The sequence below is a fragment of the Diabrotica virgifera genome, chromosome 8, assembly GCF_917563875.1.
Source record: "Diabrotica virgifera virgifera chromosome 8, PGI_DIABVI_V3a".
Classification (NCBI taxonomy): Eukaryota; Metazoa; Arthropoda; class Insecta; order Coleoptera; family Chrysomelidae; genus Diabrotica; species Diabrotica virgifera.
In genome coordinates this window covers 24,996,222-25,011,635 of record NC_065450.1, presented here as the reverse complement: position 1 = coordinate 25,011,635, position 15,414 = coordinate 24,996,222, and the positions used below count along the sequence as shown (strand labels likewise).

The 15,414-nt window shown below is 32.6% G+C and overlaps 3 protein-coding genes across 4 annotated transcripts in view; 2 read left to right on the top strand and 1 right to left on the bottom strand.

Annotated features, from left to right (window-relative positions):
* The window catches only part of LOC126890693 (uncharacterized), a 233,973-nt gene that overhangs the window by 63,513 nt on the left and 155,046 nt on the right, over positions 1-15,414 (top strand). The window lies entirely within an intron of this gene.
* LOC126890695 (zinc finger protein 664-like) overlaps positions 1-15,414 on the top strand; it is a 76,750-nt gene that overhangs the window by 32,388 nt on the left and 28,948 nt on the right. The gene's annotated exons all lie outside the window — the stretch shown is intronic.
* Positions 10,236-14,527, bottom strand: LOC126890691 (uncharacterized). 2 transcript variants are annotated; one of them, XM_050659839.1, is made up of 4 exons: positions 13,465-14,527; positions 13,288-13,404; positions 13,099-13,215; positions 10,236-13,040 (listed from the first exon to the last, which is right to left on the bottom strand). In XM_050659839.1, exons 1-4 carry the CDS (start codon positions 13,490-13,492, stop codon positions 10,684-10,686), a joined length of 2,619 nt encoding a protein of 872 aa, XP_050515796.1. In that variant the 5' UTR covers positions 13,493-14,527; the 3' UTR covers positions 10,236-10,683. The 2 variants fall into 2 exon arrangements, with proteins under 2 accessions (XP_050515796.1, XP_050515795.1); XM_050659838.1 differs by having other exon boundaries at positions 13,099-13,404.

The following is a 15,414-nucleotide window of genomic DNA, read 5'->3' as shown; positions in this document are numbered from 1 at the left end:
AATATTTTTCTGCAAAGCTGAAGGGTAAGTCTTTCAATCAAGACTTACTAAATTCAATTTGACTCCCTATTTATTTAAAGAATTGTATATTAAACTTTAAAAACAAATTTGCAAAAAATAGTATTTGCGATTTAAATAAGCACTATAAAATATTTTGTTATAAAGGAAAAGTTGCGCTATTTTCCAGTATTAAGCAAAAAAATTGGTCGAAAAATATTTAATAATTTATGAAATATTGAAGTTGTTTATTAAATGTCACTATATTTTCAATTGCAAAAACGCGGTTGTTGCCAAAAGATTTTAAACCTGCAAAAGATCTCATTATTTTTATTTTTATGTATATTTTCAATAAATGTATTGAAAAATTCAAATTTTAATTAAACTCCCCTCTAAAATGGCATTTAAAAATAAATTGTTCTAATTTGTTTATTACTTCTTTTTTAAATAACGTCGCTGAGGATAAAAAATTCAATATCTCATAAATTGTTAAATATTTTTCAACCAATTTTTTTCTGCTTTATACTGGTAACATGAACTTCTTGTATAAAATAAAATATTTTATGGTGCATATTTTATTTGTGTTAAGTTTTGAATATAGTTATTTAAATAAATAGGGGTCAAATTTAACTTAAGTAAATCTTAAGTGAAAGCTTTATTCTTCAACTTTGTAGAAAAAAAATCGTATAGCCCTTCATAAAAGCGTGAATTACTGCAGAGAAGTGAAAAAAGTAAATATTGTGCAAAAATGACCCACTTTAATTATTTAAACAGTGATCCTCTTGAAAATATCTTTTTTATTCACCTAAACTTTGATAAAAGGCTGTCAACAATATATTTGCAACGAATTCTGCAATTCTTTGGTCACGTGGTTAGCAGAGGCGACGACAGTTTGGAGAAATTAATTGTTTCTGGAAACGTTCCGGGAGAAGATCAAGAGGACGATCACCAACAAGATGGTCCGACCCCGACCAAATAAAGAATTCAGCTGGAAACTCATTGAGACCAATGGAGAAACATTGTTATGAATATTGGGGGAAATCACGATCCCTCAGTAATGGGGAAACGACAAGATAGAGAGAGAGAGAAACTTTGATAAAAATTTTTAGTTCCAACCTGTATTTAGTACGGAATTACATTTTGATTTTTTTTATTTTATTAGGCTATTATAGCCAACATTCTGTTGTTTTATTCATTCGCTTTTGGTTCATTCATTCTTATGTTGGATAATAAAAAGGTTAGGTACTTTAACAACTAGCCTTGTTTTTCGTCAATACAGGAGTGTTTTTAAATAAGTATGGCAAACTCTAAGGGGTAATTCTGCATGAAAAAATATTGACAGTTTGCGTTTGCTTTATAAACCTGCTAGTGTGCAAATGCTTCGTCTCCGAGATAGGGTTATTAAAATTTCTCTTACAATCTGACGATTTATTTATTGTCCTAAAACCGGTTAAAATATGCAAGTAAAATTTGGTGTGTTTTAAGAGGTAGTTATTGTGCGTTTTTGATATACAATTAGGAATTTAATATTCATCATTGGCCCTAATAGCACAAGGACGTCCTTCACGTACTTTAAGGACGTCCGTTTTCGTCCGAGGAACGTCCTTTATACGTCCTATTTTGGTCCAAATGTCGCGCTACCGAACGTCCATCTAAGGTCCGAGAGGACGTATATTGAACCTTAATCGGATGTAAATGGGACCTTAATCGGACGTCCTAGGGGACGTAAATTGGAGCTTAATCGGACGTAAATTGGACCTTAATCGGACGTAAATTGGACCTTAATCGGACGTAAATGCGACCTTAATCGGACGTAAATTGGACCATAATCGGACGTAAATTGGACCTTAATCGGACGTCCTAGGGGACGTCAATTGGACCTTAACAGGACGTCCTATTTTGGTCCAAATGCCACGTTGCCAAACGTCCAATGGAGGTCCACCTAACGTCCGAGGGGACGTTCGGTGGACGTCAATTGGGCCTTCATAGGGCGTCCCAGTTTGGTCCAACCTCCTGAGAGGACGTTATATAAAAAATACCTTCGGTGGACTTCAATGAAGAATGTATTTTTAATTTTGGGAAATAAAAAATAAAAATGTTAAAGGAACTTTTATTACAAATTACATTAAATTACATTATAATATATTCATTTATTGATATTTATTTATTAATAACAAACGGGACAAACTTTCAAAATTATACATGAATGCAGCATTTAAGAAATACATAATATACAATTATTACCTATTACTATCTATATAAAATTATAAATAAAAATAAAATAATACAATAAAGTACACATTTATTTAAACAATGTAAAGTTTTGCATTTAATGCTTCAAATAGTACCTAAAGCTGTTGATATTGTGCTACTGTAACAAATCATCTGAAGTAACCGCCCTGTATTTATATATTATCTAATCTAATGACCAAATGAACAGTGATTTAAATCACGTGATTTACTGAACACTATGTAAAAATTCGAATATTCCGAGTACGAGTAACTGTGCAATAGAGTAATTTGAATGCTATAAAAATCTGATATATTTCAATTGTCCATATTTCAATGATAATAAATATATAAAAAATTTGAATAATCCAACTAAGAAAATAATTGCATTAAACGTATTCAAAACAACACCATGTCGACATAATGTACCTACATTGTTTAAAATAGTATTGTTTAAACAATGGTACCTAATTTATTATACCTCTGAGTTCTCGTAAATTTCTATACCTACATAAATAACAGTTAATACCGATGGATATTGTATTGTATGAACTATAGGTCGTTCCTACCGAGAACGACGAATATGAAATACCGAGAAATGTTTGTACTTGAATGAAGACAATATACATTGCTTTCAGGTAAAAAGATTTTTCCGCAAATCGCCAGGAAATTTTGACATTCCTGTCAAAATTTCTTGAAGAAAAAGTCAGGACTTCCTTACTGTAAGGAAATGTCATTTCCTTACTGTAAGGAAATGATATTTCCGTACAGTTGTTAGTGTTCTACATAAATGATAGAAAACACATTGCTTATAAGGATATCGGCTGTATGCATTTTCGTACTTTTCTCTTGATTTCTTTGGCAATAATTCTAATGAAGCAGTATTCACTGCCTCAACCAGCTCTGGAGGAGTCCCAGGAATGGAAATTTCATCATCACTTATCATTTTACTTTCGAGAACCCCAGCAATTAAATTTATAAGCGTCAAGTTTGACAATTCAACCTCAATACGTTTCCATAGTAACCCAAGTAATTTTATTAGGAATTTCAAAGCACCATTTATTTGGGAATAAAATTATCGCGTTTTTTTTTAAATCAATCAATATCTGTCGAATTTTAAACGATTTGCGGAAAAATAGTATGTTTACCTCGTAGGGAAAGCCACATTCCTGGACTCTGTGTTGCTAAGTCTCGGCTTGCGCCTCGACTTAGCAATCTTCACAGTCGTCCAGGAATGTTAAGCTTTTCCTACCCGGTAAACAATGTACTATTAGTCAGAAAATAGGAAAAACATATTGTGAGATTTAAATATCGAACTAAATTATTAAAAATTTAACGAAACTGCGTGAAGATCGTAAATTATCAAAAAAATATATAAAATTGGATAGAAAATATACATGAGGTTTGAGAAAATATACATTGGATAGAAAATATACATGTACTATATGATATATGATAAAATTGTAAAGAAATTTTTTGTTTATTGAAATAAGGTTTCGACAACACAACACAAAAATGAAAAATCTCACTGTTTAAAATGTTTACCATAGGCTATATCCAGACGGTGGTAGCAGAGTCTGAATGCTTCTTCTTCGGCGTTCAGTTACCAGAAAGTAACTGACTACCCCGGGAAACTCCATGAGCTGTTTGGGTTGATTACTTCTAAAACTCCTCATCCGGTCGATTAATCAGGAACATGAACTGGTTCGGCACTTCAGAAAAACTCCAGGAACAGGAATCCTCAGCGTAGTTGATTAAAATGTTATGCGCCTATGTCATAGGGGCACATTATAATCCATTGGATGGACCTATGCATTGATGCTCTAAATAGCCCGATAAGGCGGCTGGACGCTGTGTTATGCTGTGAAACAGCGTCTTCATTTGTTTACATAATAATATGTAGTATATTTATAATATTATACAATTCGTATAAATATAATATAATTTCTTAAATTATGAAAATAAGTGGTTGATGAAGAAAACACTAGGCGGGAGCCCTAACGACGACAACGACTGAGAGATCAGCTCTCGAACTTCGAACTGATATCGGTGAATCGAAAATCTATCGCCTATCGTTTTAGTTTTTTGAACAAAGAAACCAGGTAGTGAGGGCGATTTTGAGACGTCCAGAAAACATCCGTATTTGGTCCAGTACGGACGTCCAAAGGACGTTCATATTTATTCCACCCGAAGGACGTACATATTTAGTCCACCGAAGGACGTCCAACGTCGGACGTCCGAAGGACATCCATTTATAGTCCATAGACATTAGGACTAAAACTGGACCTATTTTGGGCACGTATCTTTAACTTCAAAAAGATGCTCTCAAGATTCATCTGTAGTACGGATACATTGATAAAAATTAAATTTTTGCTTATTAGAATTACATAATTAGCAAACTTATGTTATCTTGGTAACTAGAATAATAAAACATTGTAACAAATAATTTACAAATAAGATTTTCACACTTTACAAAAAAACAAAAACATGTTTTGGATATTAAACTGTATATACAATTTTGAATTAAATATGATTATCTTTTCGATTTAAACCATTTTATTAACATAATTAAGTTAATATTTTATTGAACTATTTTGCTATTTGATTCCGTAATTCATAATATGTCCAATGTGGATGATCAGAAAACTTCCGTATTTCGTCCAGTGGACGTCCAAAGGACGTTCATATTTTTTCCACCCGAAGGACGTCCAACATCGGACGTCCGAAGGACGTACATATTTAGTCCACCGAAGGACGTCCGTTTTTAGTCCATGGACGTTAAGACCAAAAATGGACCTATTTTGGACGTCCATAGGACGTCGTGTGCTATTAGGGGGCGCACATACGGTTAATATGACCCATGTGTGCGCCAGTGGTAAACATGAAATTCTGTTAAAACCCACCAAATTTCATTTGCATATATCAACCGGTTTTAGAGTAATAAATAAATCGTCAGTTTGTAAGAAAAATGTCAACACCCAGTATCTCGGACATACGTTTATAAAGCAAACTGTCATTATTTTTTCATGCAGAATTCCAGAATTCGCCCTTAAAGTTTGGCATACTTATTTAAAAACACCCTGTATCGATGAAAAATAAGGCTAGTTGTTAAAGTATTACCTAACTTTTTTACTATCCAACATAAGCGAATGAATCGAAAAACAGAATGTTAAGAACACATGAGGCTATAGTTGGGTTTTAATTTCAGTATTTTATAAATGCAAGAATATTCCACAGGGTGTGGTGACTGAGAAAAAATTACTGTTTAATTGGTACACCCGGTATATAATAACAATTTACCTGTCTAGCAACAATATTATTACAACGATAATGTTCAAAAACACGACTATAACATTTAAAAAAATCACTTAAATCGGAAAACAGGTTTAGGAAATATGAGACATAAAAAATGACCAATTTTTAAGGTGGTACGTTAATTTCTTGGAGAAATGTAGATATACATAAATACAATTATAGATAAAGAACAGATTATACGAACATACATAATATACCCGAACAATACATACTGTTTCAAATATTCAAAGATAAAGCGATTACAAAAATTGCAATTCGGTATTCTTCAATATACATTATACAATAACTCACACACATCCAACGGAATTGACAATTAGGGTCGATTTCTCATACCTGCGTTAATCTATGGTTCAGTTGAACCAGGTTCACCGGTGATCTGTGGTTTTGTTTGGAATGCATTTCTCATTGCACGTTCATGTCAGCGCTCGTTCTACAGCTTTCGAGAAATGCCAATAGATGGCAAAAGGTAAAAAACTGTCGCCATTTTGAACTACCTTTTTTATGCTGTTCTTGAATAAAGTTAAATTTAAGTATTTATAGTCAAATAGTCATTTTAATAATTTTAAATAAATATTATAAAAACAAAAATAATGTTATCGTTTATCGTTAGGCTTAATATAATAAAATAGGATATATTTATATTATGACAGCGTTTCGTGTTAATACAACGCATGCGTAGTCCATGAAATCATCTGAACTGAGTTCTGAAATCTTTGAACGGCCGAATTCCACCGTTCAAGCATCGTTCAAGTTTAAACTGCCATCGGTTGAACGTGCGAATTGAGAAAGACGATTTTGACTTTAAACTGAAGTTTACTAGAAGTTCAGGTTAAACTGGAGTTGAACTCGATATGAGATTGAAAATTGGCCCTAAGGGTCGATTTCTCATACCTGCGTTAATCTATGGTTCAGTTGAACCAGGTTCACCCGTGATCTGTGGTTTTGTTTGAAATGCATTTCTCATTGCGCGTTCATGTCAGCGCTCGTTCTATACCTTTCGAGAAATGCCAACAGATGGCAAAAGGTAAAATACTGTCGCCATTTTGAACTACCATTTTTATGCTGTTTTTGAATAAAGTTAAATTTAAGTATTTATAGTAATAGTCATTTTAATAATTATAAATAAATATTATAAAAACAAAAATAATGTTATCGTTTATCGTTAGGCTTAATATAATAAAATAGGATATATTTATATTATGACAGCGTTTCGTGTTAATGCAACGCATGCGTAGTCCATGGAATCATCTGAACTGAGTTCTGAAATCTTTGAACGGCCGAATTCTACCGTTCAAGCATCGTTCAAGTTTAAACTGCCATCGGTTGAACGTGAATTGAGAAAGACGATTTTGACTTTAAACTGACGTTTACTAGAAGTTCAGGTTAAACTGGAGTTGAACTCGATATGAGAAATTTGCCCTAAAGAGATACCTTGAAAACAATAAAGCTCTGTTCTTATGGGGAAGAGAATAGATAATACATAGGTAAATATGATTTATATAGGTATATATAAAGAATCCACTACACCAAAATGTTGATATCCAAACAACATACACTGTTTCAAAGCGTTTTAATAGTGAAATAATTGTAGAATATTTAGTTCAATCTTTGTAAATGGAATTTTGTTTCGACATGCCGCGATGGGGCCCTTGAATGTCGGGGGCCCCGTATAATTGATACGGCGGTAGCTACGCCCCTGCGTGCAACGGTAAGTAAATTGCACGAGGTATAAATAACTCTAAAAGTGATGGGAAATCAGAAAATTATTTATCGGTCCCCGTACAACATATGGACACCACTTCTAGTTCTGAAGCAACAGCTGAAACCAGTCGTCAGCTCATTAGTGATAATGAAAAGGATATTTATTAACAAAACAAAACACCTAAACTTTTTAACCTAAGGAATGGAGATAAGTATAATTTGAATAATATTTGTTTTTATATCGAACGAAAAAATATTCAAAATGCAGGTCGTTTACATCCTTTATTTTTGGGAGATTTCTTACATAAGAAACTGAACGTTAAGAATATTATTCAGATTCGAAGCGTTGGAAAAAATAGAATAAAAGTTCGTCTAAAAACATTTTCTGATGCCAATGCTTTAGTAAACAATCCTCTTTTATCAGAAAATGATCTTGTAGCGTTTATACCAAATCATTTATTGGAAATTAAGGGTTTGATAAGAGATACCGATACTCAATACGATACGAAATATATTTTGGATAACATAACATCTCCCTCAACAGTAGTTGATGTTAAACGTACACATCGTAGAATTGAAAAGGATGGTGATATACAGTATGTCCCCAAAAAAACCATTATTGTAACCTTTGAAGGGAATACTTTACCTAATTATATTTCAATAAATAGTGTTTATTTTTCGGTAGAGCGGTTTTTCAGCAGAATTACGCAATGTTACCGGTGCCTGCGCTTTGGACACGTTTCTGGGAACTGTAAAAAGGTTGAGGAATTGTGCATTAAATGTAGTAACGTAAAAGGTGAAAATCACGTTTGTAACGATTCAGATATTGGCTGTATATATTGCAAAACTAATGACCATGTTTCCATTTCAAGAAAATGTCCACATTATGAGAAACAACGTAAAATTAAGAATATTATGGTTGAGGAGAATATTTCCTTTATTGAAGAAAGAGAAAAATATGAAATGTCTTATTCGGGAATATCTGTTAACAATAGTTTTTCTATTTTGTCCAACGAAAATTTTCCGCCTTTACCAGCAGTTGAATCCAAGTCTGGAAATTCTAACTCCTTTTTACACTCAAATTTTAAGAAAAATAGCAATTATGTTTTGCCCACACATCCTACACGTAGTCCTACCGGCAATAGCAATAAAAACGTCGAATTTCTAATGACACTTCTCCTCCACAACCGATGTTCCCTTTTCAGTTTGGCCCTAATCAACCACTGCCTCGAAATAATAATCCACCAACTTATCAAAATTTAAATAATAAAAACATTGTAAAGTCAATTGCAGATTTTATAGTTGAGTTTTTAAAAAGTATTCATACTATTGAAGATATAAAAAATTTGAATAATGATTTAATTCAAACAGGAATAAATAAAGTGTTGGAGGACACATGTAAAAAGTAACCTTCACTCCATTACTAAAGACATTAAATATTTGTCAGTGGAACGCACGTTCTGCTGTTTCCAATAAAAATAGTTTAATGCATTATCTTGTAAATAATAATATTGATGTGGCAATAATAAGGGAAACATGGTTTAAACCCAACAAAGTATATAGTTTTGTAGGTTATAATGTAATTCGTAAGGATAGACAAGATGGTTTTTCTGGAGTTTGCATTTTGGTAAAAAAATCGATTTCACACCTAGAATTAAGCATAGTTTCCAATTTTAATGTCGACCTTCTTGTTGGTGGTATTAATATTAAATTCAACAATAAAACTTTAAGTATAATTTCCGTTTATAGGGTACCGGACATTAAAACCAACACGACTGATTGGGTAAATATTTTTTCGCAGTTTTCAACTCCATGTATTATTGGTGGGGATTTTAACGCGCATCATGCCACCTGGGGATCGCATAAAAACGATTCTATTGGTAAACAACTCATTGAAGCAAGCAATAATTGTGATTTTGTAGTTATGACTACGGACGAACCTACGTGTATTACCCGGCCAGGGTGCAATGATTCTATGATAGATGTTACCTTTTGCTCCTCGGATGTAGCTCGTGATATAGATTGGGCAGTTTACTCTGACACACTAGGATCGAATCATTTTATGATAAAAATAACTCTTGCAATGCAACAAATTCCGCAGGATATCACAATTCCGCGATATAGATGGAACCTAAAAGGAGCTAATTGGGAGCAATATAAAGAGATTGTGGAAGACTATTTTTATAATTCTACTGATGCAGAATATCCAACCACCAAAGAAAAATATGCATTCTTAATCAATTGTATAAATAATGCAGCACAAAGAACCTTAAAAGAATACAGACCATTTAAGTGCAAAAATCGAACACCTTCACCTTGGTGGGATGCAGAATGTGACAACATAATTTCTGAAAGAAAACATGTACTGCAAGTATACAAAGAAAACCCCACAAGAGGTAATTTTCTTGCATACCAAAAATGCATGGCACTTACTAAACGAACATTAAAAGAAAAAGCTAAAAAAAGTTGGATTGAATGGTGTTCCAATCTCAACAAAAATACTCCAGCGAGCATGATATGGAAACAAGCAAAAAAAATGAATCGTAAAACAATAAACCTGGGTAAGCCACATAATAATGATTTAATAGATGAGTTTTTTAATCATGTAGCTCCTCAGACTGTTCCTTCCACTGTAAATATCGAACAAACGTTCTTAGATAAAAATCTTTTTTTTTTTCAAATAATTTTCACATTAATGAACTAAATTATGCTTTAAGAAATAAAAAATGTACTGCCCCGGGTTTTGATCAAATAAAGTATCCAATGTTAGAGAACCTACCAATTATAGCAAAAACGTTTCTTCTACAAATTTTTGATGAGATGCTTGCAGGTGAATGCATTGAAGACTTTAGAAAAATTATAATCACACCAATTCCTAAACAAGGTAAAGACCCTAATTTGGCCAATTCGTTTAGACCGATTTCTCTGCTATCATTTGTGCAAAAAACTTTCGAACGTATGATAAAACGTAGGCTGGAATGGTGGCTACATATCTCTGATGTTTGGGAAAAAGGGCTTAAGTCATAAAATCAAAGTTTACAGGGGGAATACTTGAATGTTTCAAAAATTGTTATAAATCGCACATGTTACCTTTAACCAATTTAGTACAACAGTACCATTCAATTTACCATAATAAAATGATAATTATAGCCAGAAGACGATTTTCGTAGATTTTTAATATTTTAAATGCACTTAAGACATATAGATCTTACTATTTACTGACTTAAGACCTACTGACCGCGACTTTTCTATATCTATATTTTTGTGTATCTACCATTGAAAGTGATTAAAATGGATTGGTAATTAAAACCAAAACAGCATTAAATATTTTACTGACAAAATATTGACAAATGAATATGTTTTTTAACAAATAATTATTAATAAAAATAAAAAAGTAAACCAGATCTAGAAAATAAAAATGATTATTATACCAAAAGTCTTTCAGATCTCTGGATCTATTTCCTCGAGATCCGGATCAATTTCCGGTATATTTAGGGAAATTGGAAGATCCCTGTAAAATTGATGGAATACCGGAGGTATTAAATCAATTAGATCTAGTATATCTTTCTTTTTTTCTTTTGTGATAGGAAGAGGACCCGTGTACGCAGAAGTGACATTAATTGTGTGACCGCGACCTCTCCTTCTTAACGACATACGTTTAAAAGGTGTATCAGATTTTAGTGATGTACTATAATCGAATTGACCGAATATCCGGCCATAAATCAACCATTGGCACTCACGCCATAAAAAACGCTCACCGCTGTTATTTTTGTGTTTTTGGACTAATGGACCCTTTAAAAGTTCTGCGAAGTCCAAAAATTCGTTTTGTTCCATTTCTACTATTTTAAATTTATTACTGGTACATCTAATTAATGTAGACCAGTCGTGAGGATGGGCTATTAAAGTAGCACTCTTTTTTTTCTTTTTTTCTATTAAAGAATGATCTGCATCACATTCCATTCTGGTGTGGCCGGGTATTAGAAATTTGTGGTGAATTTCTTCTATTGTATTTTTCTGTTGTAATAGATAGGTAAACATAGCGGCTACGTGTGAGTTCTTGTTCTGTCCTCCACATGTGTCAGAGTATAGAATAATTTTTTTGACTGAATCTGGTAAATCCATTATTTCTTTATAGAGACACGATGCAATTTCGTTTGCGCCACGCTTGGCTAAAGTTTCGTGCCATAAATAACAAGATGCCTTGCCTGTAGCGCAATCGTGAATGGTCAAGTTATATGTCCAATACAACCTTTTGTAAAATGCCACAGAGGTTTCTAGATCTGGCGTTGGAAGACACTGCTGTAAATCAAAGGTGTAGCATTTAATGGATGGATCAATCTGAGCTCTTGCTTTGTCCTCTTTCTTTGTGTTATACGCTAAGTCTGCTGCCTCATGATGTGAATTGGTCTCTTCCACAATCATCTGTTTTTGTTCCTCATTATCACAAACTTCCAGTTTCATCTTGTATACATCACATTTGTGACACGTATCAGTTTTTCTTTCTTTAAATTTTAATTTCATTTTGTGAAATTGTTCCTCGTATAGGGTCCTAGAAACTGGCTCAGTTACTGCCTCGCGATAAAGTTCATACATTTTTTTCAAACTAAGATGATTGGGAAGATACTTGTTAATGTTGTCTCTGCGAGTATAGTGACTTTCGTATTGCGGGAATGAGTTAATATGATTTATAATTAACTCTCTCATATGTTCGGTTTTTTTGTTTCCAGGTGATTTTCTTCCTCGTTTATCTGCATCTGTAATACCTGATCTGTGGTTACCTTTGTTAGTTAATGCAATTCTTACAAATTTCTCCTTTTCATCTAAAATATCCATAAAACACGTTTTACATACAACACGACGTTCACCTTTGTACTCTAAATGGTATGTATATGTGACTTGTCTGGATTTGGCTGAGTCTTCATTTCTTTTTCTTGTTGTCATAGTATTTTTGCACGTAACTAAGCCACTAATGTACTGTGTCCGCCTATCGTGAGTCCCAAGTGACCAATATTCTTGAAATATTGTCTGCCTTACATCAAAGGTAAAGAAATCTGCACATTTCGATCTACATGGTTTCAATGTCTCTTTTACCATTCTTTGAGCTACATGCTTTCCTGTTACAGTAACATAACTGTCTCCACGATTTTTTTTATCTGTTCTTTCTTTTCGAACAACTCGAACCCAAGGTCCCACTCCTCTTTTTCGTTTTTTAATATTTGTACTTGTATCACGAGGTTCTGCTACATCTGTCTGGTCTACTAAATTATTAGTTACTAATTCATCTTCTGCTACATCTGTCCGGTCTACTAAATTATTAGTTACTAATTCATCTTCTGCTACATCTGTCCGGTCTACTAAATTATTAGTTACTAATTCATCTTCTGCTACATCTGTCTGGTCTAGTAAATTATTAGTTACTAATTCATCTTCTGCTACATCTGTCTGGTCTACTACATTATTAGTTACTAATTCATCTTCTGCTACATCTGTCTGGTCTACTAAATTATTAGTTACTAATTCATCTTCTGCTACATCTGTCTGGTCTAGTAAATTATTAGTTACTAATTCATCTTCTGCTACATCTGTGTGGTCTACTAAATTATTAGTTACTAATTCATCTTCTGCTACATCTGTCCGGTCTACTAAATTGTTAGTTACTAATTCATCTTCTGCTACATCTGTCTGGTCTACTAAATTATTAGTTACTAATTCACCTTCAGGTAAAATATAAACGTCCAGACTAGCAATATCAATCACTTCTGTTATTTTTTCCTCAAGTTGTGAATACACAATGTTTCCTAAAATATTTAAAAATGCTGCAAAAATTACTCCAAAGAATTTGTAAAATAATCATACCTTTTGAAATGTCAGTTTGGCAATTACTAGAAGATTCCTCAGCAGGAAGGGTACCCATGTCAACAAATATTATTCCTGTTGCTTCTAATTTCTCCACTTGTGGATTGACAATGTTTTCTAAAATATTTACATGATTAGTATTTGCAATTTTATACCTCGTATACGTTGTACAATAATAGTCATGCATACCTTTTGAGCTTTCAATGTGGTCGACAGAAGCAGTGATACATGCTAAATGTGCTCTATCAATATCAATAAGTACTTCAGTTGCTGTTGTTTCAAGTTGTGTCTCTATATTATTTTCTTCTAGAATATTAAAAAAATATTATTAGTATTTAAAATCGCCTCTTAATAGCCTAATAATACCTGTTGAAATAGCTGCATAGTTGGTCATCGAATTATTACATGGCTGAGAATCATCGTTATTTTCAGTAACGGCTTGATCTGAAAGGAATATTATTCTTATGTTATTTTACTGTCACAATAAAACTTACGAAGTAGATGCAAAACAATAATCTTTAGTTTATGCCAAACAAATTTTAAAGGAAATATTTCAATACTTACCCCTTAAACTACTATGATGTACGAGTGCCATTATCTTTTCAACTCTTTTCATTTTGATAGTAATTTTTAAAAATATATACTATTAATAAACTGAAACTCTCCTATTGTTCAAATAAACTATTTAGGCTGTTAAAAACAGGTTTAACAAAATAATACAAAATGCCAAGTTAAACACTTACACAGCACACAGTCGACTGTAGTATAAATACTAAGGAATGTTTATGAGTAATTTGACACATAAGTATGCATCAGATACAAAATATTTGCGGATTTTGCCAATACAACTAAAATAAAAAAGTGCTGTGCTAGAAAATAGATAACTATTTTGTAAGGAATTAAAATATATCTAATGTCCCTATTATTATTTATTATTAGCCAAAACTTTTATTTTTAGGCTTTTTGTATACTTAATATTTTTTTAAAAACATTTATGTTATGTTAAACAAGGCTTATGTCAAGACACATGCCTTCTAGATCATATGCCTTCTAGATCATTAAGATCAGCAAGGCTTATGTCAAGACATATGCCTTCTAGATCATATGCCTTCTAGATCATTAAGATCAGCAAGGCTTATGTCAAGACATATGCCTTTTAGATCATATGCCTTCTAGATCATTAAGATCAGCAAGGCTTATGTCAAGACATATGCCTTCTAGATCATAGCAGTTATTCGCCAATATATGGTACAAGAGACATAAATTGACTTAAGTCTTATTGCCATACCATATTGAACAATCATGTTTGTGACTTTTATATCACGGTGAATAACTTTGAATTATAATGTGGTAGACTTAAACCGTTTGTACCAATAAAAAGAGCTGATTTTTTTGGTCCAGAAGGCATCAAAAAAATTTTTTGGGAAATTCTGACTTAAGCCCTTTTTCCCAAACACCAGAGATATAAAAGACCTGCTTACGCCCTGTCAATTTGCATACAAAAGAGGAGTGGGCAGGGCCGTCTTAAGCCTACACGGTGCCGGGGTGCAAGACTTATCTTTGCGCCCCCTTTTGTCAGAAGATTATATATAGGTTATGGGTACGGTAAAATTAAAACTAATTATGTTTGCTTTCTTTATTTATATATGTATTAAAAACATGGCTAATTATGTTTGCTTTCTTTATTTATATATGTATTAAAAACATGGTGTTAGTATTCAAAAAAGATTAATCTTATAACACTATACCATACTTTTTAAAGTACATAATATCAAAGTCAACTTTTCTAGCTTTTAAGTTGGCAAAAGTTTTTATTGCTTAGGTGGCATCTAGTTTTACTTGCTTTTCTATACTTATTAAAGCCAGGTTTGTTAATCTGTCTTGGTCCATTGTTGAGCGCAGATAATTTTTGATCAATTTAAATTTAGAAAAATACCTTTCTCCTGCAGCTATTGCTACTGGAAGTGTTAAATAGCAAGATTTGTGAAAACTGAGAGTAAATTATTAGAATATATCATATAACTTAAGAATATATCATATAACTTAGAATATCGAGTGGAGTTGTGTCTATATTAATAAAAAATATTGGTAACAATTCTAACTCATGAAACAGATCTTCGCCATCTATATCAGAGCTATTTCCATGCGCTAGATATTTGGAAATTTAAACATTGTGTTTTTTTAAGTTTTCTTCAGAGTTTCTGCAACTCGATATATTTTCCACGAAAGAAAAATTATAATTATGTTCCCTCAACATTTCAAATCTTTCACTTAATTTTGCAATGGCAATGTCCAATACATAATAATAGAAGTTAA

Coding starts and splice junctions, on each gene's coding strand:
- LOC126890691 (XM_050659838.1), bottom strand. CDS start 13,492: ATGACCAACTATGCAGCTATTTCAACAG. Junction 13,405..13,464: donor CTATGCAGCTATTTCAACAG/GTATTATTAGGC, acceptor TTAATATTCTAG/AAGAAAATAATATAGAGACA. Junction 13,041..13,098: donor CCAAACTGACATTTCAAAAG/GTATGATTATTT, acceptor TAAATATTTTAG/GAAACATTGTGTATTCACAA.